The sequence below is a fragment of the Coenobita brevimanus genome, chromosome 40 (genome assembly GCF_032717465.1).
Source record: "Coenobita brevimanus isolate Jiangsu-jjx chromosome 40, ASM3271746v2, whole genome shotgun sequence".
In the NCBI taxonomy this organism is placed as follows: domain Eukaryota; kingdom Metazoa; phylum Arthropoda; class Malacostraca; order Decapoda; family Coenobitidae; genus Coenobita; species Coenobita brevimanus.
Genome location: NC_136993.1, coordinates 8,409,698 through 8,437,066, shown reverse-complemented (window position 1 = coordinate 8,437,066; position 27,369 = coordinate 8,409,698). Strand labels below are relative to the sequence as shown.

Here is a 27,369-nt window from a genome sequence, read left to right as displayed (position 1 = left end):
CAAGACTTTTTTCAGTTTAAGGGAGGCCTATGGAGCCATTGGGGTGAGATTGAGTCTTAGTTTTTCCCTGGAGATATACAGTAAATTATATAGAATCAGCTTTTGGCATCATGATTGAAATATAAAAAAGTAATTGCAGTGAAGGACATAAATTCTACATCGCTTTCAAAATTTCCTTAACCATGGTTAACCAACATCCAGATATGTTGCATTTATTTAATTATGTGCAGTCTCCAGACAAATATTTTTTTCAACTTAAAGGTGGCTTGTGCAGCTACTGGGATGAGACTGAACCATAATTTCCTTACTGGAGACCCATCATAAATTAAATAAAATCGTCTGTTGGCTTCATGGCTTAAATAAAAAATAATTGATCTCTGTGAAAGAGATATCTTGTACTTTTCTTTCAACAGAACTTCCTACACAGTGGTTAATCATCTTCCAGATACATAGTTGTTGGATTCAGCGTTGATGAATTAGATACGTTTACACAGACCAAGAAAGGAAAGAAAACGCAACACATCGTGGCCATTGTGAAGGTAAGATGCAGTCTGATACTCAAGTTCGTTCACCTCTCCCTCTGTTTTGTCACTGGATTCATAGACGATTGAATATGACCTTATGGACAGTGGTGTATATTTTCATTCATATGTGGTGACAGTAAGAACTTGTCTATTACGGGTCACTTATGCATGTGTGATACCAGCAGAAAGAAAGAGGAGGGGGAGGCGAACGGCACATTGACAATATATTTAAGCTGATATGTAAAAACTGCACGCAAAAGACGAAGACTAAGGTAAACGCCTTTATTTTGATGATATATTTGTTCAGCTTCTTTTCACCAAGTCTATATTCCAAGAAATCTTCCGTAGTGAGAAAATAATTTGATTGAAGACCGTGGTATTAGTACTAGTAGTAACAGCTATAACCCAAGGCTCATCAGCATGTGAACCCAGTGAACAGCAGGCTGAAGTTATCCTTACACTGCAGTGCACCACCCTCTTTTGGAGGAGAGGTTAGGGAGGGAATGGAAATCTAGTATGTGACCCACGTGGAAAAGCCAACCTTCTTGTTGACATTTTTTCAACAAACTCAACCCTAAATACGGAAAACCACAATATTCCTGTACTTGATTTTGATTCCCCTCAAATACCTCCTTTCATGATTCACACCAGATACGTACAAGCTGTATTACAGAATCTCTCAGCAGACAAAGCCACTGGTCCAGATGAAATTCCCTCAATAGTACTTAAAAATTGCTCCTCAGTGTTGGCTCCTTTATTAGCAAAATTTTTCCACTTATGCATCCGTACCTCAATTTTTCCAGCCTCTTGGAAAGAAGCAAATATCCATCCTGTTCCTAAAAAGGGGGCAACTTCTGATCCATCAAACTATAGACCAATTGCAATAACTTCCGTTCTCGGTAGTAAAGTTTTTGAGATACTAGTTAACAAACACATAGTCAAGCATCTAGAAATCAATAAATTAATTAGTGATCATCAGTATGGATTTAGACGAGAACGTTTAACAGTAGGTATTCTTTGCCTTCTTACCCATGAGCTTAACAAAACAATAGACCAACATGGTGAAACACACACAGTAGCACTTGATATTTAAAAAGCATTTGACAGAGTAAGGCACCAGGCCTTATTGTCTAAGATGTCACACTATGGCTTTGCATCACTGGTTCCTCTAATTTCTTCTTACCTTCATAACAGAATAATACGGGTTATGGTAGATGGATTTTATTCTCAGTTTCATTCTTCATAAATGCTGGCATACCTCAAGGATCAGTATTGGCGCCAACCCTCTTTCTCAATCATATTAATGACATCTATCTGTCACGCACAACCCAATACACTCTTATATTGATGACTCGACCCTTCATAGTACCTGCTTTACACTATTTGATATTATAAATTCCCAAATAAACACAGCAATTTCTCTGAACCAGGACCTTTCTAAAATTAATCAATGGGGACAAGAAAATCGGGTCTCATTTAATGCTCAGAAAACTAAATACATTAATTTCTTCAACAGGAAGAATCCCTCAGACTCTCACATAATTTTAAATGATGTCAATATCCCAATATCCACTACAATTGATATCCTAGGTGTTACTCTAAACCCCACCCTAAGCTGGATAGCTTATGTTAAATCCCTTGCTAAAAATGCTTCTAAAAAACTGGGACTTATGTACAGAGTTCGTGGGTTCTTCACTGACGAGCAGATGGCCACAATATACGAAAGTCATGTGCGTTCTCAGATCGAATATTGTTCAACACTGTGGAGTGGATGTGGAGCAGTTGCATTGAGGCAGTTGGACAAAATTCAAAATAAAGCCATTAGATTAATCAATAATCCTGCCATAACGCAGGACCTTCCTCCGTTATCAGTACGTAGAGATGTTGCTTCTTTAGCATTATTTTATCGATATTTTTACCGTAAGTGCTCTGACGAACTGGCTTCAACTGTGTCTCCCCTTCACATTTTCTCCCCAAATACTCGGGCAGCTGGGAGCGTCAATAAACTCACACTCTTTCCCCCGCAAAGCAGAACCTCTGCTTATCAAAATTCATTTATCCCCAGAACTACTACTCTCTGGAATTCACTTTCTGGGAGTTGCTTCCCACATACATTTAATCCTCACGAATTTAAATCCAATTGTTATAAGTATTTTATGAATGGAGGATCCCTTTAGGCACATGGACTTATTTTTTTTTCCTTTGTTTTTCCTTCCTCCATTCATTATAAAAAAAAATGAAGGATGTTTATCTGCTCAGGCAGTGGCGTCACCCAGTCATACTGGTACCACCACGTGAAGGCATCTGGCCTGATTCAAGGTCTTAATGCTTACTGGCAGGAGGTACATTTTAAGTAAACTCAATATTCCCCTAAAATACCATCTCTGTGATCGAGAGCACATCCAGATTCACAGCTGTAGTGCTGAGGGACCCTGGACAAGGAAGTAGCTTATTTTGTTCAAGAGTCTGACTGGCCTGAGTATTAGATACAGGTATTTCTTGTGTGAAACAGAGGAACGCTAGTAACGCACAGTAGCTATTAAAAAGTAATAATATTCTGACGACCTACATATAGCCACACAAAAGACATTATCTTTACTGCACCCCTCCTCCTTGTGTTCCTTACGCAGCATCCAGAATTACTTACTGTATGTCAGTCTGACAAGCAGAACAGTGTTGCCTAATTCTGCCATTTATTCCAAATACCACTAATCAGTTGACTATGATGACATCCTTTGTATTTTATTCCAGCTATTTAAGGATAATTTTATTCATATCAGAGGAGTCTAAAATAGAGAGGTTTGATGCAGCCTTCAGTTACTCCTTCGTTACAAGAGTTCTCTCTTACCATGAATAATAGTCTGCATGAGCTAAAAATAAAAAGAAAGTGATGTCATGTGACGAAAAAGACAACTACCCTACGATGATTTCCATGTTTTTAATCTGGCTGCCAGCAGATATTTTTTCTTTAACTTAAACATTGCCTAAAGCAGCAAAGGAGTAAATGAGAGTTATAATATACGCCATCCACTTAAAATGATTATGAAAGCAGGGCAGAAAATGGCACAGGCACTGAAAGTATTGTCCCTTGCTATATGGTAACTACCTTAAATTTTATCCTTACTGTCTCCTTACAGCATTTTAAACTTCGGATAAACTTCTTGAAATGGTGGAGTGAAATACAGCCTCTCCAGTTCCCGCCCATTAACTGAATTAAATAATGTAGATACTATGAATAATCTCAAAGCAGTTGCCGTATACTAGTAGAAGGGGGTTCATGCTCTTTTGATCCTTATAGTTTTCTCTCTCCATAATATCACCATCATATAGATTTCTCCTATGCTGCCATCTTCTGTAACCACATTAATTTTCTCTCATTGATGATAATGTACATCTTCATAGCATGATCTCTGGTCAACAGAATTATAATGATTTGCTCTCAGTAACTTCTTGTATTTACATGAAGAGAAAAAGGACTCAGTTCTCTTGAATTTCTCTTTAAAACATATCAAATGAAATGCTTAGAACTTGTGCCCCCAGCTGTCAACACAAAGCGCCACTCAGTATACCTTTGTTAAGCCTTGCACAAGGACTTACCATACAACCTCCATGTCCTTGCTGACCTAATCAGTAAAACTCACCACCACCATCTTGGGTGGGATGAGAGAAGGAGTCAGATCACTCCTGATGGAGGATTTTTTTTTTTTTTCAAGCGAGGAAGAAGGAACCAAAGGCCGTGGGCCTGCTATCCATGTACTGTATGTATGATAAAATGGTTTAAGACACGAAACAGTACGAGCTTGACTCACTCCTGTAAAGATACAATTAGGTAAGAACGATTAGGTAAGTTCACAGTGGACCTTGTGGTGGTGGTCGGACATGCACGAGTTGTGCTCTGTTTCTCGTCATACTTAAGTTTATCTGTAATAAGGCAAGCTCGGTACGAAGCTAAAATAAGAGATAATTTAATATTGTAGAGCAAGCGTAAGCAAAAAGGTGAAGTCTAAAGAAAGTATATATAAATATAAAAAATCAGAGCTCCAAGGAATTCGCTGACGGCAGATAGGCAGGAAAGACAATAGGTTGAGTTGTCAGCTGAGATGAATGCTCTTAGAAAAAAAAACGGGCGAAATGGGTAATACAGTATTCAGCCATGAGAGTTTTGGAGTTCAAAAATGATACAGGTATAAGTAGGCAAGCAGGTAGTCTAACAAAACAAAGCAGTTATATTGAAAAGATAACCCTGGCACACGAAATGATGAGAAACTGCACTGAGGAAGACATATGCAGAGGTAGTAAATGTGAAACAAGAGCTAGAAAACAAGGTCAAAGCAAAAAGCATGAAAAGGGAAGTGAAAGAAATAAGAAACAACCCAAAGCTGACAGCGGAACCAGCAGAGATCAACAAATCTATAGTAATCACTAGTAAAGATGAAGGAGAAATAAACAAAATCTCTATAGAGACCAAAAGGGTATGGTAAATATAATGAACATATTGAAAGACGTATCAGAGGAAATCTGTGAGAAAGTGATAGGGGATTTTAAAAGGCTAGGGGAAATATAAGAGAAATAAGTCAAAGCCTCTGAAAGTGATCTTTCAAAATGTGAAATGTGAACACTGCAGAAGAAGTACTAAAAAATGCTAACAAACTCAAGGAATCAGAGGAATTCAAAGATGTATGATTAGCACTAACTCAGGAGGAATGGGGATTACTGAAGGAAAAGAGGGAAGAAGCAAAAATAAAAAACAAAAGATCAGATGAAAAGTATTTTTTATTTACAAAGTAGTTGGTTACAAGTAAGAAAATGACACATAAACAGCAGAGACTTTAAAAAAAAAAAAAAAGGATGGTGGTAGACTCAACCATTGACAAATGTGTAAACATGACTAAGTTGATGTACTCAAATGTAGATGGAATCGTAGCGAAGTTATTATACAGAAAAGACTATACCAAAGAAACGAAGCCTCATATTATTTGCCTAACAGAAACAAAACTAACTCCTAGGATATCCAGTGACTCCTTAAAATTTCTTAAATATATGAAGAAGAGACAGAAATCTGAAGAAAAAAAAAAGGAAGAGTTATGATAACGAAGAAAAAACTAGAGGTCAAAAAGTTAGAACTAGATATCCCTCAAAAGCAGAATTACATGCAGTAGAGATTAACACATCTGAAGGGAAAATAATGCGGCAAATTTATATAAGGCACCTAAGACAAACACATGGGATAGAGGTGAATATGAAGACTTGGGAGAAAGTACAATACAGAGTTTAAGAACCCTACTACATGGAGTAGAAGAAAAATCTGAAAGCATAATACTGACTGGAGATTTCAACACAGATATAAACTGAAGTACTCTAGATGTAAGAAGGTATGAAAGCCGTTGGGATTATAAGCTCCTGTATCTTCTATGAGAGTTTTTCCTAATACAACATGTAAAGGAAAACACCAGAAATAGAGAACCTGATGAACCCTCATTATTAGATCTCATATTTACTAAGCAAGAAAATGAAACTGGCAACATAATTTATCACCCTCCTTTCGGCAAAAGCATTCATGCAATATTAGCTTCCAATTTCAGGATAGCATATGATTAACTTAGCAATAACGAAAAGTTCAAAGAGAGGCCAAACTGCCGAAAGGGCAACTATCATGACCTAATGAGGTAATTTACAAAAACAAATTGGAAAAAGAAGCTTAGAGGACAATATATAAATGCTATGTATAAAAAATTCTGTGAATTTTACAAAACAGAAATCCAAGATTATGTCCCACAAGAAAGGAACAGAAGTAAGGATAATGAAATGATTTAGTACCGAATGTAAAAAAGAAAAAAAAGAGATTTGCTGTGGATTAGATACATACGACAAGAGCGAGAGAGTATATAACAAAGATAAATAAGCAAAAATGATTCTACAAAGATAAGGAGAGAAGCTCAACTGCAGTTTGAGGAACACGTTATAAATAAAAGTACTGATCAACCGAACTGTTATATAGCTACACACGAAGCAAAACTATAGTCAAAGATAAATTACAGTCCATCACTGATGAGTGGAAAATCTACAACAATGAAGAAGATATCTGTGAAATACTAAACAAAGAAAATTCTAATAAGTTTTTACAGTAAAATGTATTCATGAGAGAGATGAAAACGAACAAGCATGCCCACACATAACAAATATATGTATATCGGAACAAGAGGACCAGGAAGAGATGAGTAAATTACAGAAAGGAAAAGCAAGTGGTCCTGAGGAGGTTTTAAGTTGGGTATTGCATGAATGTGCAGAAGAGTTAAGCAGACAAGTACAATTAATATTTAGGGAGTCCTTAAGACAAGGTAAACTACCTGATATTTGGAAGAAAGCAAACATTCTTCCCCTATTCAAGAATGGAAATAGACAAAATCCATTTACCTACCAACCCGTATCACTGACCAACATAGTAGGTAAGATAATAGAAAAGCTGATAAGGGAAATTTGGGTAAATCATCTGAAAGAGAGAGAGAGAGAGAGAGAGAGAGAGAGAGAGAGAGAGAAACAGGATAACAAAGAGACAGTTCGCTTTTGGAAAAGGAAACTATCTATTTATCTATCTATCTATCTATTGCCAGACGCCTCAATCCCGTTCGGGGTGGCCACAAACAAATCGCCTCCACGTCGCCCTGTCCCACGCTATTTCACTACCCCGTTCCCAATTCACACCCCCCTCTCTCATATAAATCTCCACCCCATCCCTCCATCTCATCCTCGGCCTCCCCCTCCCTCTTCCCCCCTCCACCTCACTCACATACACTCTCTTCGTCAGTATTTCACCCTCCATCCTCTCCACATGGCCAAACCACCACAATTATTCCTCCTAACGCTTCCTATCACATCCACATCCACACCACAACTCTCCTTTATATCCTCATTTGTCAGCCCGTCTCTCCATGTGACTCCACAGGCTCCTCTTAAATAACTCATTTCCACTGCTCTCACTCTTGACTTGTGTCCTTCCAGCAACGTCCAAGCTTCACTTCCATACGTTAGAGTTCGTATCACAATACTGTCAAGTAGTAACTTTTTCACTTCCATGCTCAATTCCCTGCTTCTTATCACTGCTTTCAAGGAACCAGCAACCTTTCTTCCCTGCTGCACCCTTTCAAGCACTTCACCCTCCAAACCTCCATCCTTACTCATCACACTACCCAAGTATTTAAACGTACTCACATTTTCAATTCCTCACCATCCAACCTCGCTGTACATTCACTGACTTCATCTCTCTCAAAGACCACCAATTTACTCTTCCTTACATTCACCTTTAGATTCCGTTTCTTACACACTCTCCCAAACTCATCCACCAAGCCTTGCAGCTCTCCTTCGTCTTCACTCAACAACACAGTATCATCTGCAAACAGCAGTACAGGGAGTTTCCAAACACTACCCTCTCTCACCAGGGCCACTCCAACATCCACTACCCTACCTTGAATCTCTTTTATTACTCCATCTATGTACAGATTGAACAACCATGGAGACATGACACATCCCTGTTTCAACCCAACCTTCAAAGTGAAAAATTCATTCAGTTCACCATCCACACGCACTGCAGCCTTAGCACCATCATACATACTCTTCACAGCATTCAATAACTTCCCATCTACTCCATATATTCTTAATACTTTCCATAATCCTTGACTATCCACCCTGTCATATGTTTTCTCCAAATCCATGAAAGCCGCATACAACTTCTTTCCCTTCTCAAGAAACTTTTCCACTAAGGATCTAAGAATGAATATCTGATCTACACAACCTCTTCCCTTCCTAAAGCCTCCCTGTTCTTCTCCAACTAATTCCTCTGTTCTTTCTCTAACTCTGTCATTAAGTATCCTACCATACACTTTTCCTATTATACTAAGAAGACAGATGCCCCTATGATTACCACACACTTCTTTTTCCCCTTTTCCTTTGTACAAGGGAATAATTATACCTGACTTCCAATCCTCCGGGACTGTACCCTCCTCCCAGGCCAATCTGCACATTTTCCACATCCATTCTACTACTATCTCTCCCCCATACTTCAGCATTTCACCGCACAGTCCATCAATTCCTGGGGCTTTCCCCAATTTAACTTTCTTCATTGCTTCCACAACTTCTATCCTACTGATTTCTTCCTCTCTTCTCACCTCCCTCCTCCTCGTAACCATTCCCCAGCCACTTATACTCGCATTACTTCCATCCTCTATATTCAACAATTCCTTAAAGTGTTCTCTCCATCTGCTCACTTTTTCTCCCTTCTCCACTAGTAATCTACCATTTTTATCTTTCACTCCCCTGCTAACTTAACTTCCACCCTGTCTTACTCTTTTCACCTCTTTCCAGAACATTTTCTTACAGTCCCTCCACTTTACACTGAAGTTCCTTCCAAATTCCTCATCCGCTCTCTTCTTACTCTCTCTTACTAATCTTTTCACCTCTCTCTTTCTTTCTACATATAACTCTCTCTTCCGCCTCTCAACTTCTTCCACGCCCCTATTTCTCATCCATTCATTGTATGCTTTCTTCTTTTGTGCCACAGTCTGTCTCACCTCTTCATTCCACCACGCAGTTCCTTGCACACCCCTCCGTCTTCTCTTCATCCCACACACCACATCACATGCTGCACATATTTCTTCTGTGAATATCCTGCACACACCTTCCACGTCCCCCATCTGCTCCAATTCATATTTGCCCAATCGTTCCTCCACTTCTCTCTTATACTCTGCCTTTTTCTCATCCTCTTGTAACCTTTCCACTCTCCTTACAAATACTCCTTCTTCCCGTCCTTCCCTTCTTCTATTTCTCCATCTTGTTTGGATCTTGATTCTGGCCACCACCAAGTAGTGGTCAGAAAGTCCACTCCCCCAACCTCTATAAGCTCTTGCACCCATTACACATTTTCGCATCCTTTCATCCACACACACATAATCAATCATTGCCTTCCTTTCATTCATTTCACCACCCACCATTCTCATCACTCGCAATGTATACCTGTGGATCATTTTGTGCCTGAAGAGGGTATTGGCTATCACCAACCCCCTCCCAGCACAAATGTCCACTAACGCACTGCCATTCTCATCTATCTTAGCAGGCACACCCCACTCACCAACTATTCCATCCACCTTCACATTCCCTACTTTACCATTCATATCACCGATCAAAAACATTCCTTCCTTCCAAACTTTTCCATGCACACTTCCACATTTGTCCAGATCTCTTCTCTCACTCTGCTTGCACGATCTTGCGTTGGCGCATACACACACACACACAATTGCCCACATTTTTATTCCAACTTTCAATCCTAACCATACAATCCTTGACCCAACTGATCCATACTCTCTTATGCTCATCTTCCATCTTTTACTCACAACTATACATACTCCTTCTTTTGCCCTCTCATTCTCACCTACTCCTGCATATATACCCCATCCATACTCCCATTCTCTCACACTCTTACCTCTCCATTTCGTTTCAGTTATTCCGCATACATCAACTTTTGCACCCTCAAGCACCTGGACAATCTCTCTCTCTTTCACCTCATCATTCGCTCCCCTTACATTCCAAGTTCCAATTACCATGTCCTTTGTCTGGTCCTTGGTCGTCATCTTTTGGTTAGTCCTTTTCCGAGGCTTATTGTTTGTCTTTTTAGTTAGTTGTTTTCCGGGGAGGGGCACTAACCATCTGCCAACCCTTTTAGTCGCCTTTTACGACATGCAGGGATACTGGGGGAGTATTCTTGAAAAAACCCCTACTCCCAGGGGGTAATCTTCTAAACTACTCTGACAGAGTTGCAGAAACAATACAGAAAAAAAAGAAGAGTGGGTAGAAAGCATGTAACATGTAGAGTAGGGTGGTCAAAAAATAATATTCTTCAAATTTCATGTTCTCACCCTCCAAAAAAATGTTCCATTACTAGCAAAAGCACTGCTGGTGAAATATGAATGAAACTGAATTATATTTAGTGGTAGCTCAATAGCCTCAAAGTTTCAGTCATATGACCTATGTTAATACTGTTGTCCTCCTTAAAACTTTTACTGGAACCATAAAAAAACGTGATAATTGGTTGGTTACTTATTGTAAACAAAGCGGAGTGAGTGACGTGTTGGACTGGTTTAGCTTAAAATTTTTTATTGTTTTACAAGTTTTCTTTTTAAATACTCTATCTGTGTTTAGATAAGGCACCACTGGTGCTGGAGGATGGTATATTTTCTATTTATTTTCATGATCGTTTTAAAGTGATATACTGTACAGTAAATCTGACATGTGAATACTACCATCCTTTTCAGTTGTAGAAACTGTTCCAGTATTTTATGGCAATTGTAAAATAGTTTTTCTTTTCTATGCTGGTGCAGTGGTGCTTGTACATATTTACACAATACTGAGTGAAAAAAAAAAATCTGTATTCTATAATGGCTTCAGAATCCAGAAAAAAGTATACTTGATCGGATCTTTGAATGAAGTGATTACAGGTATAAAGCTGCCTTCATTGCGCCAGGTGATGGGTTTCTTCCTCCATCAACATTTGACTTTTAAAAAGTCCATAAGAGATGCTTCTGCTTTGACAATAGATGAGATTGAAGAGTTCTGGCAGAGGGCAAGAATTCCAGTGAGAGCAAGACATCATTGTCAATCCAAAGTTGAGAAAGTCTTTGAAGAATGGCGACTACTGAAGAAGAACCAGAAAAGAAAGACGGAAATCCAGATGAAAAAAGAAGAATCTTTTTATGCTCACTTTGAAGATTTGTTTGATATTGCTCATGCAGATGCTTTGAACATGATTACAGTACAGGAGGATAGATATTTCTTACTTGCTCAATGTGAGAAGGGGAGGCGTGGCACCATGGCTGGCATAGACACCAAGCTTGCTGAGAAGGAAAAGCGGAAATCTATAAGAATGGCCCAGCAAGCTGCAAGGGCGCACCGTGAACAAAAGAGGCATGAAGCAAGCATGTCTAAGGTCACCATTGATTTACCAACCTCCACTTCCAACAGCAGCTCTGAATCTACGGATGAATTTCAAGGGAATGAGAATCGGCAAGTGTCTGGAGGAATTCCTCCTTGTAAAAACCAGAAATGGATAGCCGTTATGACACAATCTTTAAGTTATGCTTTGGACAGAACGAAAATGAATGACAGGAAGACTATGATGGTTGTCACTGCAACTGCCCAGAGTCTTGGGCATGATGTAAAGGAGCTAGCATTGAGTAGGTCCTCAATTCGCAGTTTCCGCCAAAAACATCGAACTAATAAGGCACTACATTTGAATGCTGAATTGAGGGCTGATGTGCCACTAACAGTCCACTGGGATGGGAAATTGATCTCCAACTTGACTGGTAAACAATTAGTTGATCGCCTTCCCTTAATTGTGTCTGGAGTTGGAGTATCTCAACTTCTGACTGTTTAAAAATTAACATCAGGAACTGGTCAAGCACAAGCAGAAGCTGTGATAAATGCCTTGAAGGAATGGGGGGTTCAGGACTCTGTTCGAGCTCTGAGTTTTGACACAATAAGTTCCAATACAGGCAGCTTAGGAGGAGCGTGTGTGTAAATTGAGCAGGGACTTGGCACCAGTCTTGTTTCTTGTTTGTCGCCCTCAACTTTCTTGAAATTATGATTGGTATGTATTTGTCCATGAAGCCATTTCTGACATGAAGGATGCTGCCCTGAATTTCATTCAGAAGCAACTTGCTGAATCCCAACCAAGAGATGATAACCGTCAGTTGTTGGAATTATCTATGGTTATTTTGGGTAAAATTCCCGCGAAAGTATTTCAGTTCAAGGCCCCAGGACCCATCCATCATGCATGCTGGATGTCGAAAGTCATCTACAGTCTTAAAGTTTGGCTATTCAGAGATCAGCTCACGCTCACCAGCAGAGAAAAGAAAGGACCGCGGGAGATGGTCATCTTCACCATTCGGCTTTACTTACGAGCATGGATAACAGCTTCTCTTGCAGTCTCTGCCCCAAACAATCATCTAAATCTCTTGAAGTCTCTGGTGAGGTATAATGAGAGAAACCAAGCTATTTCGAAGGCAGCAACCACAAAACTAGCCAGCCATTTGTGGTATCTCTCAGAGGAGTTGATTGTGATTAGCTTCCTTGGACGAGAATATACCTGCAGCAGTAAAACGATTAATGGTCTTCGCATTGGGAAAAGAGGGCCATGAAGATCCTCCAAAGCGCATCCAACTTGACCTGCAGATAATTCAGACATGTGGTTTGGAAGTCTTTGTCATACATAGAAGCCGAATGCTTTTTGAAAGAATGAATCTTCCTGACAGTTTCCTGAAAGCAGATCCAGAAACATGGGAACAACGAGATGATTACAAAGCAGCTCGCCAGACTGTGCAGGCCATGAAAGTGGTGAACGACCATGCAGAACGTGGAGTGGCCCTCATTCAGGAATTTAGTAGACTACTAACACGTGATGAAGATCAATTACAGTTCCTTTTGCAGGTTGTGCAGGAACACAGGAGAACCTTCCCTGACAGCAACAAGAAGACCCTCACTGGAAAAGCTCGAATTGTCAATGGTTATTAGTGATTTTAAATGTTTTGTAGGTTTATGTGTAGTGTACAAAATACTTACAAATTTTACCTTCATGTACAGATATTCAGAATAGTTGAGCTACCCCTAAAAGTGAAAAAAAAAAATGCAGAAAATTTCGCAGGTAATGTTAATCTATCCACTGGAACAATTTGTGAGGGTGAGAATCCCCAAATGATGAAAAAAAAAAAATAAATGTCCCCTTTTACGGACCACCCTAATGTAGAGGTGTATAGTGTGAAGGACTACTGGGCCATGGAAGCAGGCTGTGAAGCCTATGCCCAGAGTCAGACACATAAAAAAAATCTATTTGGATATGAAAAATGCATTTGACAGAGTACCACATCAAAGACTTTTATGGAAACTACTATCAAGGAGGAATCTGTGGTAATAACTACAGCTGGATGCATGATTTTATCAGAAAAAGGGAAATGAGTACATTACTAAGGGGAAACTACTCATCATGGCGTGATGTTGCTAGTGGAGTTCCACAAGATTCGAGGACTTAGGAGTGATTATCAATTACAGACTATCTCCGGCTCACCACATCAGTGAGAAAGTGTGGATAATGTTCACATTGCTTGCCAATATGAGAGTAGAGTAGCATTCACATATATAAATATAGCCATGCTAAGAAACATCTCCTCTTCTCCCTCTCTCTTGTAATGTTGGTAGGTTAAGTTTGTCTAGTTTTTCTTTATAGCTTAGATCCCTTAAGCATGATCCCCACCTTGCAGTGGCCATTTGTGCCTTCTCGATCATATATATATATATATATATATATATATATATATATGATCGAGAAGGCACAAATGGCCACTGCAAGGTGGGGATCATGCTTAAGGGATCTAAGCTATAAAGAAAAACTAGACAAACTTAACCTACCAACATTACAAGAGAGAGGGAGAAGAGGAGACATGATTCTGCAATATAAATGCATCACAGGAAAAGAGGTAATAGACATAAATGAGTACCGTATATAACCAATGCAGAAGCAACATCAAAAGGACACTGTAAAAAACTACAAAAAAAAGAGACGATAAAGACGTAAGGAAATTCAGTGTCCCAAATAGAGCAATTTATCTGTGGAATGCATTACGAACGAAATAGTGTGTGCCAAAACTATTCATACATTCAAAGGTATGCATGATAAAAATGGTTCGGAACATGGGACAGTACGAGTTTGACTCATTCCTGTAAAGATACAATTAGGTGTGAACACACACACACACACACACACACACACACACACACACACACACACACACACACACACACACACACACACACACACCAACACCGCTCGCTGGTGCAGTGGTAACGCTCTCGCTTGCCAACTGGTGGACGGGAGTTCGCGCCTCGCTCAGGTTGCGAAAAGTTTCACTGACGAAGTGAGCCGTTACTGTCCCCCTTGAGCAAGGGGACAGGTGTGTGCGTGTGTGAAGGTCACAGCCTTGCCCTTAGATCGGACAATATGAGCTCTCAGCTCCCTTCCGGGAGGGTAAAAGCTGACAATCACGACCATCAAAGTGATCCTGACCGACCCGGTGAATTTTACACACACACACACACACACACACACACACACACACACACACACAGGAGTTAAAGAGAGAATTCAGAGCGAAGTTTGGTCATTTCTGAACTGCCACTCCTGGGATGCTACATCAACCCACATCCATAGAGCGGGTGGAGAGGTGGAGGGAAAGGGAGAGGTGAGAAGAAAACGATGGTTGAAATGAGACTAAAGATACCCCAAGGCAACCCACATGACCGTAACGTTTGGTCCCTTGACATTGGTAATCAGTTCATTGTTCCCTTATACTCTAACACTGACAAAAGTTTGGTCGAAATCCGTCGAGGGATTCGGGAGGAATCACGCCCATACCCATGTGACCTTGACATTTGACCCCTTGACCTTGCGAACCTAATCTGTTCTCTGTCCCCTCATTCTGTATGAGGGACAAATGTTTGAACGAAATCAGTCGAGGGTTTTAAGAGATATCGTACTGACAAGCATAAACTGAGTTGACCTTTGACCTGACCTAGTTAACCTCATTAGTTCATCATCTGCTCATACCGCATCACTGACAAAAGTTTGGCGGAAATCCGTCAATGGATTCAGGAGATTTCGCGTCCAGAAATGTGTTCTGAACTCATACATCCCAGAAATGTGTTCTGGACACATGCACGTACCAGTGTATGCACCCATGCACTCACACTGGACAGACCAATCACTTAATGCTTTCTCCACCATAGGTGGGCAGAGGCATAATGTTATACCTTCCCCAGTGACAGATAGTGGGCCCTATGGATCTATTTCAGTACTAGGCTTGGAAAATAAAGATTTAACATGTGTAGTAAAAATGAACAATACATCAGGTGTGTGAAAACTCTGTCTATCTATTGCCAGACACCTAAGTTCCGTAAAGGGTAGCCACAAACAAATTAACTTCATGCCCCCCTGTCCAACCCCACTTCACTGCTCTGCTCCCAGCTCACATCCCTCTCTCTCATATACCTGTCCACTCCATCCTCAGCCTTCCCCTCCCTCTCCTCCCCTCCGCCTCACTCACATACACTCTCCTCATTAGTCTCTCGCTCTCCACCCTCTCCACACGGTGAAACCACCTCAGTGTCAATGTATTTCTCCTAATGCTTTCTATCACATCCGCGTTCTCACCAGAATGCTCCTTCACTTCCTGATTTGTCAGTCTGTCTCCCCAAGTAACTCTACCTGCTCCTATTAAATAACTCATTTCCACTACGCTGACTTGTGTCCTTCTAACAAGGTCCAAGCTTCACCTTCCACTACGCTCACTCTTGACTTGTGTCCTTCTAACAAGGTCCAAGCTTCGCCTCCATATGTTAGGGTTGGTATGACAATAGTGTCATCCAGCGACTTTTCTACATCCATGCACACTTCCCTGTTCCTTTACACTGCATACAAAGAATCAGCAACCTTCCTTCCCTGTTGTAACCTTTAACGCACTTCACCTTCTAAACTTCCATCCTTACTCATCACTCTACCCAAGTTCTTAAACACACTCACATTGTCCATTTCCTCCTCAACCAGCCTCACTGTACATTCAGTAGCTTCATTTCTCTCGAATACCATAACTTTACTCTCCCCTACATTCGTCTTTAGATTTCGCTTCTTACATACTCTTCTAAACTCATTCACCAAGCCTTGCAGTTCCCCTTCATCCTGACTAAACAATACAGTTTCATCTGCAAACAACAGTACAAGGAGTTTCCAAACACTGCGTTCTCTCATTAGGGTCACTCCAACACCCACTGCCCTACCTTGTAATTCTTTTATAACCCCATCCATGTACAGATTTACCAACCATGGGACATAACAAGTCCCTGTTTCAATCCAACATTCAAAGAGATAAATGCACCCAATTCACTATCCACACGCACTGCATTCTTAGCCTCCTCATTCATACTTTTCACGGCATTCAACATCTTCCTATATACTCCATATATTCCTAATACTTTCCACAATCCTTGTTTGTCCACCCTGTCATATGCTTTCTCCAAATCCATGAAGGCCGCAAACAAATTCTTTCCCTTCTCTAGAAGCTTTTCCACTAAACATCCAGGAATGAATATCTGATCTACAAAACCCCTTCCTTTCCTAAAACATTCCTAGTCTGTCCACTCTGTCATGCTTTTTCCAAATCCATGAAGGCTGCACGCGACTTCTTTTCCTTCTCTAGAAACTTTTACACTAAAAAACTAAGGATGAATAGCTGATGGACACAGCCTCATCCATTCCTAAAATCCCCCTGTTCTTCTCCAACTAATTCCTCTGTTATTTCCCTAACTCAGTATCCTAACATATCCTTTTCTTATTACACTAAGACGACAGATGCCCCTATGATTACCACCTACTTCTTTTTCCCTTTTTCCTTCGTCTATCTATCTGTCTATCTATTGCCAGACTCATTAATCCCGTAAGGGGTGGCCACAAACAAATCTCCCCCATGTCACCCTGTTCCCCGCCATTTCACTGCCCTGCTCCCAGCTCACACCACCCTCTATCATATACCTCTCCCTCCATCTCATCCTCGGTTCCCCCCTCCCTCTCCCCCCCTCCACCTCAGTCACATACACTCTCCTCGTCAGTCTTTCACTCTCCATCCTCTCCACATGGCCAAACCACCTCAGTGTGTTTCTCCTAACGCTTCCTATCACATCCACATCCACACCACAAAGCTCCTTCACTTCCTTATTTGTCAATCTGTCTTTCCATGTGACTGCACATGCACCTCCCAAATAACTAATTTCCACTGCTGTCACTCTTGACTTCTTTCCCTTCAACAACGTCCAAGCTTCACTTTCAAACATTAGAGCAGGTAACACAATACTGTCATGTAGTAACTTTTTCACTTCCATGCTCACTTTCCTGTTTCTTATCACTGCTTTCAAGGAACCAGCAACCTTTCTTCCTTGTTGTACATTTCAAGCACTTCACCCTCCAAACTGTCATCCTTACACATCACACTACCCAAGTATTTAAACGCACTCACAGTTTCCATTTCCTCCTCATCCAACCTCACTGTACATTGACTGAGTTCACTTCTCTCGAAGACCATAACTTTACTCTTCCCTACATTCACCTTTAGATTCCATTTCTTACACACTCTCCCAAACTCATCCACCAAGGCTTGCAGCTCCCTTTCGTCTTCACTTAACAACACAGTATCATCTGCAAACAACAGTACAGGGAATTTCCAAACACTGCCCACTCTCACTAGGGCCGTTCCAGCATCCACTGCCCTACCTTGTATCGCTTTTATGACCCCATCTATATGCAGACCGAACAACCAGGGAGACATAACATATCCCTGTTACAATCCAACCTTCAGAGAAAAATTCATTCAGTTCACCATCCACATGCACTGCAACCTTAGCACCCTCATACATACTCTTCACGTCCTTCATCAACTTCCCATCTACTCCATATATTCTTAATAGTTTCCACAATCCTTATCTATTCATCCTGGCATATGCTTTCTCCAAATCCATGAAGGCCGCATACAACTTCTTTCTCTTCTCTAGAAACTTTTCCACTAAAGATTTAAGGATGAATATCTGATCTATACAACCTCTTCCCTCCCTAAAACCTCCCTGTTCTTCTCCACCTACTTCCTCTGTTATTTTCCAAACTCTGTCAATAAGTACCCTGCCATATACTTTTCCTATTACACCAAGAAAACAATGCCCCTATGATTACAACATACTTCTTTTTCCCTCTTTCCATTGTACAGGGGAATAATTATATTTGACTTCCAATCCTCTGGGACCCTACTTTCCTCCCTGGCCAATCTGCACATCTTCCACATCCATTCTATTGCTATCTCTCCCCCATGCTTCAACATTTCACCACACACTCATCAATTCCTGGGGTATTCCCCATTTTAACTTTCTTCATTGCTTTCACAACTTCCATCCTACTGATTTCTTTCTCTCTTCTCACATCCCTCCGTCTCCCAGTCATTCCCCAGCCACATATACTTGCATTACTTTCATTCTTTATGTTTAACAATTCCTTAACCCCTCCCTGGCCGCCTGTGTCGAATGACATTTAGTCGATAAATGGCCAAAGGCATTGTTTGAGTGCTGCGTATAAAAAACGGTGAAATTTTATGAGAAGTGAACGAGCGTTCTGAACGCCTTCAGACTGACCAACACTACACCGCTATACACCCCATCAAGCAGTTCACAGCCTGCTGCTGTGAGGAGAGGATTTTCGATTTTTTTGCTTGTGGCCACGCCAAAACAAGCAATACTAGACCCATTACCTCGACCCAGACAGAAAATATCATCTTTTGTCCTCCCTTGCGAAACACCCACAACCACCCTGTTTACAATTATGAATAAGTACAGGCATAAACAAAAAAGACATAAGAGATAAATATATTTTTGTCTTGGTATCTTTACTTATTTGCTCAGGTTTGTTGTACTGGTTTGGATCATTCGATGCAGTGCGACTTGTAGAAAACTGAAAAACTTTTGGGAAGGGAACGAACATCTGGGACATGAGACTGACCTTCACTTCATGCTCGCACACCTCATGTGTCAGTTCACCACCTGCTGCCATGATGGGCGGATGTACGAATTTTTTCGCTCGTGGCTATGCCAAAACACACATAGTTATACCCATTATCTCGACCCAGACAGAAATTTCATCTTTCTCCTCCTTTGCGAAAGACACACATCCCCTGTGTTTACGATTACAAATAAACAAAGGCATAAGCAAAAAAGATATGAAAGTAAAAAAATAATTTTTATTTGGTATATTTACCTATTTGCTCAGGTTTGTTGTACTGTTTTGAATCATTTTACATATTCCTTGCCTTTTACAAGCATAACAGAAATGTTTTCCGTGTTCACGTGATGCTTCTGGTGGGTGGAAAGGCCCCCCTTCCCTTCTTGTTAATCAGCTCGTGTGAGGTGCGAATGACAGGTCATCTTGCATTGCAACCCTCACTGTCCAGCCTGTATACTCAAGGGGTGACATTTATTTCATTTAGGTTTGAAAACAATAACTCTCGCCTCCCTTTTCCAACAAACTCCACCACCCAGACTACAAAACTAAGTCGATATTACCATAATTTCTTAAATTCAAACCTTGCATATTATGTACCTAAAAACTTCAAAATACGCATATCTAGTTATTTCACAGCTTTTCAGCACCAATGACAATGTTTTTTGGTAAGAAAAAAAAGTGCCATGTTGCGTCACTGCAATACCTACGTGTAGCTTGTATCAGCTGCCTAAATTTACGCAACTTGCGCGCACGCCAAGGGATGGGTCAAGGAAACTGAAATTTGCACTGCCAGGTTCATCGGAACTTCCTCTTCAAAAAGAAAAGAAAAAAATCGAAACTTCAGAAAATGACCCCGGTGTCGGCCAGGCGAGCACGTAAAATTCCGGACCTGCGGCCACGGAGGGGTTAAAGAGTTAGCTCACCTTTTGCTCCCTTCTCCACTAGTAATTTACCATTTTTATCTTTCACTCCCCAATTAGCTTCTTTGGCATCCTGTGTAACTCCCTTTACCTCTTTCCAAAACATTTTCTTATATTCCCTCCATTTTACACTAAAATTCCTTCCAAATTCCTCATCCACTCTTTTCACCTATGTCTTCTTCTCTCCATATGACTCTTTTGTCTCTCAACTTCTTCCATGCCCCTATTTCTCATTCACTCACTACTGTATATGCTTTCTTCTTTTGTGCCACAGCCTCTCTCACCTCTTCTTTCTCCCATGCTGTGCCTTGCATCTCTTTTCGTCTTCTTTTCATCCCACACACCACCTCACATGAAGCACAGATTTCTTCTGTGAATATCTTGCACACACCTTCCACATCCCCCGTCTGCTCCAAATCATATTTGCCCATTTTCTCCTCCACTTCTTTCTTATATTCTGTTTCTTTCCATCCTCTTGCAACCTTTCTACACTCCTTGAATGGACTACTTCCTCCTGTCCTTTCCTTCTCCTACTCCTCTATTTCATCTGAACCTTGACTTTCACCATCACCAAGTGGTGGTCAGAACGTCCACTCCCCCTGCTTCTGTTTGCTCTTGCATCAATTGCACACCTCATTCTATCATCCACACTCACATACTTCCGCTCATTCAGTTTACTACCCACCCTTCCCATCACTCGTCATGTTTACTTTTGGCTTGTTTTGTGTCTAAAGAAGATATTGGCCATCACCAACCCGCTCCCTGCACAAATGTCCATTAGAGGACTGCCATTCACATCCACTTTTGCAGGCACACCCCACTCTCCAACTACTCCATCCACCTTCACATTCCCTACTTTTCCATTCCTATCTCCAATCTAAAACACTCTCTCATTCCTTACTAACTTTTCCACGCATGCTTCCTCATTTGTCTAGAACTCTTCTTTCACTCTACTAGCACGATCTTGTATTGGCACATCCACACACACAATTGCCCGCTTTGTAGTCCATTTTTCACTCTTACCCACACAATCCTTGAGCTGACGGATCAATATTTTCTTATATTCTCCTTCCATCTCTTTCATACAACAATACAAACTCCTTCTTTTGTCCTCTCATTCTCACCTATTCCTGCACATATACCCTATCCATACTTCCATTCTCTTACAATCCTACTTCTCCATTTTGTCTGTTATTCCACATACATCCACTTTTGCATCCCCAGGCACCTGGATAATCTCTTTCTTTTTCACCACATTTTTCGCATCCCCTACCTTCCATGTCTCAATCTGTACCATGTTCTTTGTTCGGTCCTTAATCGTCACCTGTTGGACAGTCCTGGCCTGAGGCTTCTTGTTCATATTTTTAGTTGGTTCGTTTTCGCACATAGAATATAAGATGGTCAGGCAGTAGTTGTCAACCTGGTAAATATACACCAATAATCTACTCCCATTTCATTGGAAGTATTTTTATGGCCCACAGACTGATAGTGTGGCAGAGGGTGAGTGGCATGTCTATGCTAACCAACTCTACTCCAGACAACGACTAGTATTCGTATCTACCTGGCAGCGCTCACACTTCACAAGAACACCTCCCCTCTTCCCAGAGAAGCTCTCAAATCTCCATGGGGCTACGCTCAATGTAGGTGTCAAAAAGATAAAAATTAATAATGGATCATTTCTCAATGCAACCTTAGTCCAAAGGCACAAATGCAGAAAAGATAAATATCAAATTCTTAAGTTACAAGCATATAAGTTTCTGTTACTGTTGCTGCCTCTCAAAGTGCATTGTAAGGATAATGTGGTTTCTGAGTTTGACTTCCTACTTTAGATAAAACCAAAGTAAAACCATCTTTGTCATCATAAAACAGACGCATACAGAATTACGCTGGACTCTCAATTTCCTGGACTAAAAAGGGGGGGGGGGCAGCCCAGGAACCCCAAATGTTTGAGAATCGCAAAAGTCCAGCCTCACATACCATTCCCCGGACTTTTACCATACATTGTCCGAATGCTCCAATATTGTCCAGCAGTTATTCCAATATTTTATTGCATTCTGGAATGTAGACATCCTAGACCAACATAACATACTGTACACAGTATATAAAATAATAACACTGACACGATACCATAAATATAAATGTAGTACATACTGAAATAACATAAATATAAATATAAACACAGTATGAATGGAAAGTTTGAAAGGAATGAGTGTTTTTGATTGGAGATAGTCCCATTATTCAGCATCTAAGGGACCGGGGTGATGCCGAGATATTGGATTTGCCAAATAATCAAAAACCTACCCACTCGGTACTTTAAATATATTGGTGAACACTGTCATCACCACTTATGGTATTACAACTGTGTTTGGAGAGAGTACTGCATACTGTACAATACTGCAATCAATACAGTACTTTACCTGAATCTGATATATATATATATATATATATATATATATATATATATATATATATATATATATCTATATAACTATCTATATATATCTATATATATCTATCTATATATATCTAACTATCTATATCTATCTATCTATATCTATCTATCTATCTATCTATCTATATATTTATATATATATATATATATAGATATATATATATAGATATATAGATATATTAGTGAACATATACAAGTGTAATGACACAGTTGGCCTACAAGTTAGATAACACTTCCTGGATGGCCGAAATGATACTGAATATTACGTACCAGCTCAGTACATCACTTGTATTGGTGAACTCATCACAACTTATATTATTACAAATATGTTTGGAGTGGGTACTGTATACAGTACTTTTTCCAAACACAAAATAAAATAGTCGAAAAATTGCATAAAATAAAGTGAAGGAATATGAATTGGTAAGGTCTTTCTGATGAAAGTTAAATGTACAGTCGCGAGCAGATGAAATGGAGACACCAGCACACACACCTCTGGGTCGCTTCTACCCGACTAGTTACTAGGTGTGGGGGGGAGGGGAGTGAGAGAGGAAGAAGGGAGGGGGGGAGGGAATGGAGGGGCTGGTGGAGGGAGAAAGGGCAGGGGAGGGTACGAGAGGCGTAACCATGGCTGTCCAGGTTTTACTTTATCTTAAGGATGTAGGATTGACTTTGGCCGAGCTTAATTAATCATGATGTCATACATATCACTGATAAGGTAATGGGTTTGTAACTTTAAGTTGTTTTCCATTTAAGCGAGAGAGCAATATATTGTATTACACATGAAGATATGGCTAGCTTCGCAGCTCAACTGTGACTTCATAAGAATCAAGGCAAGAGCTAAATCGTTAACCTAAAGTTTCACAATGGTTACACCGAGTTGAAGAGGGACAGGGAGTGAGAGAGGAAGAAAGGAGATGGTAGGCTGGGGAGGGAGGGGGGGAGGGGGAGAGCTTTTGGTGAGTGGAAGGGAGGGAGAAACAGTCTTGGCTGTCTGAGAATGAAGGTGGTTGCCAGGCATCACATTTTGATATTGACGAGTTTGTTAGTCATTATTCCCATTCTGGCAACATTCCTTGTGTGTGTGTGTGTGTGTGTGTGTGTGTGTGTGTGTGTGTGTGTATAAAGGGAACTGCGGTTCACATGAATGGAACCCTCACTTCACCAGAAATGAGATTATATTCTGCAAGAGGGTTTGTCTCACTCCGTTCCTCACAATTTTCTTTTATCATAAAAAACATGAATACCTGTGGTTCTCGTATTTTATATTATTAATAATTATTGCTAAAACACATTAAGCACTGAAAATAGCCCATTCATTAAAGAAATTGTAATCATTACAGTTGTAATATCGAACAAATACTGACGTATGATGACTTAACTAAAAATCAATACATAGCTTTGTAAATGTTAAATCCATCTAATTCGGTTTCATATGCTTTTGATCCCTAGCATTCCCAAGATAAAAAATGTGTATAATCATGGCTAGAGTCTGATGACATATAGCAAGACATATTTATGCTGACATCCTGAATGACGAGCACAATCAACCTATTAAAATGTTCATCCATTAATTGTTGGGCACCAGAACCATCACAGACAAGTGTTAACCCGACGTGCACATATTTTCTTCACCTTTGGCTTATGACTACATTACTATTCTCCTCATTCCCCAATATTTTCCACCACACCGCTCAAACAGGTGTTACGCCCTCCCTCTTGAACCCCTTCCAGTTTCACCTCTCACCAATGAACCCCTCGAATGGAACTCGCACCTGGGGAGGGATACTTTTGAGACAGAAAAGCCTATTATAATTTGGCAATCGTCTCTCCATCGTGAGCAGCAGCCTTGTGTGATACCCATAGTGCTGATGAACTCCTCTTCATCACGGTTTAGCCAATATGAACCATTAGGTTAACGCTTTGGCTGTTGTATAGAATCTTATGAAGCCACAGTTCAGCTGCAAAGGTGCCAACTTCATCTATGACACAACAAACTACTCTCTCGCTTCAAGTGAAAACAGTTTTAAATTAAAACCCATTATCAGTGATGTGATTGACATCATGATTAATTAAGCTTTCCCAAAATCAAACATTAATCCATAATCAAGATAAAGTAAGACCTTGACAGCCATGGTTATTGCCGCCCCTCCTCTCCTCCCTTCCCTTTCCTTCCCTCTCTTGATCTTTCTCCCACCACCAGCCCCTCCATACACCCCCCGCCCTCTCTCACTCTCCCGTAACTCGTCGGGTAGAAGCGACCCAGAGGTGTGTGTGCTGGTGTCTCCATTTCATCTGCTCGCGACTGTACATTTAGCACTCATTCTTTTGTTGGTTTTTTTGTTTACATGTGAAAGGGAAAGTATTGATGGAAACAGTAATGTATTCCATTAACCCCTTAATAACCTTTGCAATACCGATGTCAGTGATGTCGAGTTAGTGAGCTATGAAAATACTGTGAACAATTATGGGAATCGAACGAAGGTCACTGGTATGTTTACACGACTCTACGCTACGATTCCAAGCAGTCAAAGTGTCTTTTAATCTCAGGTGTTTTCGCCCATTTGGTAAATGTACCGTAACTTTGTAATTTCTCCCGTGAATCATAGCGAATCATAGCATGGGTTTAGGAAGCTAAATAACACACTGTTAGGTGCGCCAGACGATTATCTTCACATCTTTTAGAAACTGGATGAAATTTAATCCCTCTCTGAGTACGTAGAGTAAGTTTCTTCCATTCCTCTGATATCAATTTATTGTTCTTAAAGATGTGAAGATAATCATCTGCCTCACCTAGCAATGTGTTATTTAGCTTCCTAAACCCATGCTATGATTCCCTATGAGTCACGGAAAAATGTCTAAAGTTACGGTGCATTTACCAAATGGGCGAAAACATCTGAGATTAACCGACCACCTGACTGCTTGGAATCGTAGGGTAGAGTCATGTAAACATACCAGTGACCTTCCTTCCCTCTCCATAATTGTTCAGTTTTCTTTATAGCTCACACTAACTTTACATCACTGACATCTGTACTGAGAAGGGTTGTTCAGTGCCGGAGGTTATTAAGGGGTTAATAGGATATATGACTGTTTGCATCAATACCCTCTCTTTCACATTAAACACAAAAACGAACAAAAGAATGAGCGCTAAATGTACGTTTAACTTTCATCAGAGAGACCTTAGCAATTCATATTCCTCCAGTTTATTTTTAAGTATTTTCTGACTTTAGGTAAGGTTAGGTTTGGTTAAATTATTAGGTACAGTTAAACTCGGTTAGGTTAGGTTAGTTAAACAGGACAGTCTCTTCCACCATTATGCTGAGGAATAAAAATACTGGAGCTGTCACAGCCTTACAGCTAAAAGCAACGGGGAAACTGATTTAACAAGCAACATTTATTTATGGGTAATGCAATATCAGTGGTTCATGGGCTAGGCAATTACCGGTAAATGTCATTTTCAGGAAGGCGTCAAGAATGAGAGAATTTCAAGAATTAGCGAGGGGACTTGGAACGTAACCCTCGCTAATTTGGTGGGGGTGGTTACTGTACTGTATGATACTGTGCAATATTGTAATCAATACAGTACTTCAACTGAATCTGAAAAAAAAATATAGAAATTAGTGAAAATACAGAAATGTAATGAAACATTAGGCCTACAAGTCACAGATAACACTTCTGGAGTGCCGAGATGATTCCGGACATTGCCGAACAAAGATTTTCGTAAATGGGACTATTTCTCAAAACTGCCGAAATGTCAGATCTACCAAATAATCAGCTGCCGAATAATAGGACTTTTACTGTAAATGGAAAAGTAGGGAATGTGAAGGTGGATGGAGTAGTTGGTGAGTGGGGTGTGCCTGTAGATATGGAAGAGAATGGCAATGCTTTAGTGGACATTTGTGACGAGAGGGGGTTGGTGATAGCCAATACCCCCTTTAAGCACAAAATGATCCACAGGTATACGTGGCGAGTGATGAGAAAGGTGGATGGTGAACTGAATGGAGAGCAATGATTGATTATGTATGTGTGGGTGACAGGATGAGAAGGTGTTTAATGGATGCAAGAGTATATAGAGGATGGGGAAGTAGACTCTCTGATCACCACCAAGTGGTGGTCAGAATCAGTGTCCAAACGAAATGGAGAAGAAGAAGAAGGGAAGGACAGGAGGAAGTAGCTCATACAAGGAGGGTGGAAAGGTTACGAGAGGATGGAAAAAGGGTAGAATATCAGAGGGAAGTGCAGGAGCAACTGGGTAAATATGGACTGGAGCAGTTGGGACATGTGGAAGGTGTGTGCAGGATATTCACAGAAGAAATCTGTGCAGCATGTGAGGTGGTGAGTGGGGTGAAGAGAAGACGAAAGGGGGTGCAGGGAACAGCATGGTGGAATGAAGAAGTAAGAAAGGCTGTGGCACAAAAGATGAAAGCATATAATAAGTGGATGACAAATTGGGGTGTGGAGGAAGTTGCGAGACGGAACAGAGAGTTGTATGCAGAAAGGAAGAGAGAGGTGAAAAAATTACAGAGTGTAAGAAGAGAGTGGATAAGGAATTTGGAAGGAATCTGAGTATAAGTTGGAGGGAATGTAAGAAAATGTTCTGGAAAAAGGTAAAGAGATTAAGACAGGGTGCCAAAGAGGTTAGTTGAGGAGTGAAAGATAAAAATGGTAGATTACTAGTGGACAAGGGAGAAAAAGTGAGTAGATGGAGAGAACACTTTAACGAATTGTTGAACATAAAGAATGAAAGTAATGTGAGTATAAGTGGCGGGGGAATGGCTGGGAGAAGGAGGGATGTGAGAAGAGAGGAAGAAATCAGTAGGATGGAAGTTGCGGAAGCGATGAAGAAAGTTAAAA

At 40.5% G+C, this 27,369-nt stretch overlaps 1 protein-coding gene across 1 annotated transcript in view; it reads left to right on the top strand.

Annotated features, from left to right (window-relative positions):
- LOC145397277 (glutamate receptor ionotropic, kainate 5-like) overlaps positions 1–27,369 on the top strand; it is a 181,542-nt gene that overhangs the window by 67,826 nt on the left and 86,347 nt on the right. Inside the window, exons 4-5 of the mRNA XM_080270473.1 lie at positions 446–539; positions 21,548–21,706. Of these exons, the coding sequence (XP_080126599.1) occupies positions 446–539; positions 21,548–21,706 (253 nt within the window). The remainder of the gene's footprint in view (positions 1–445; positions 540–21,547; positions 21,707–27,369) is intronic.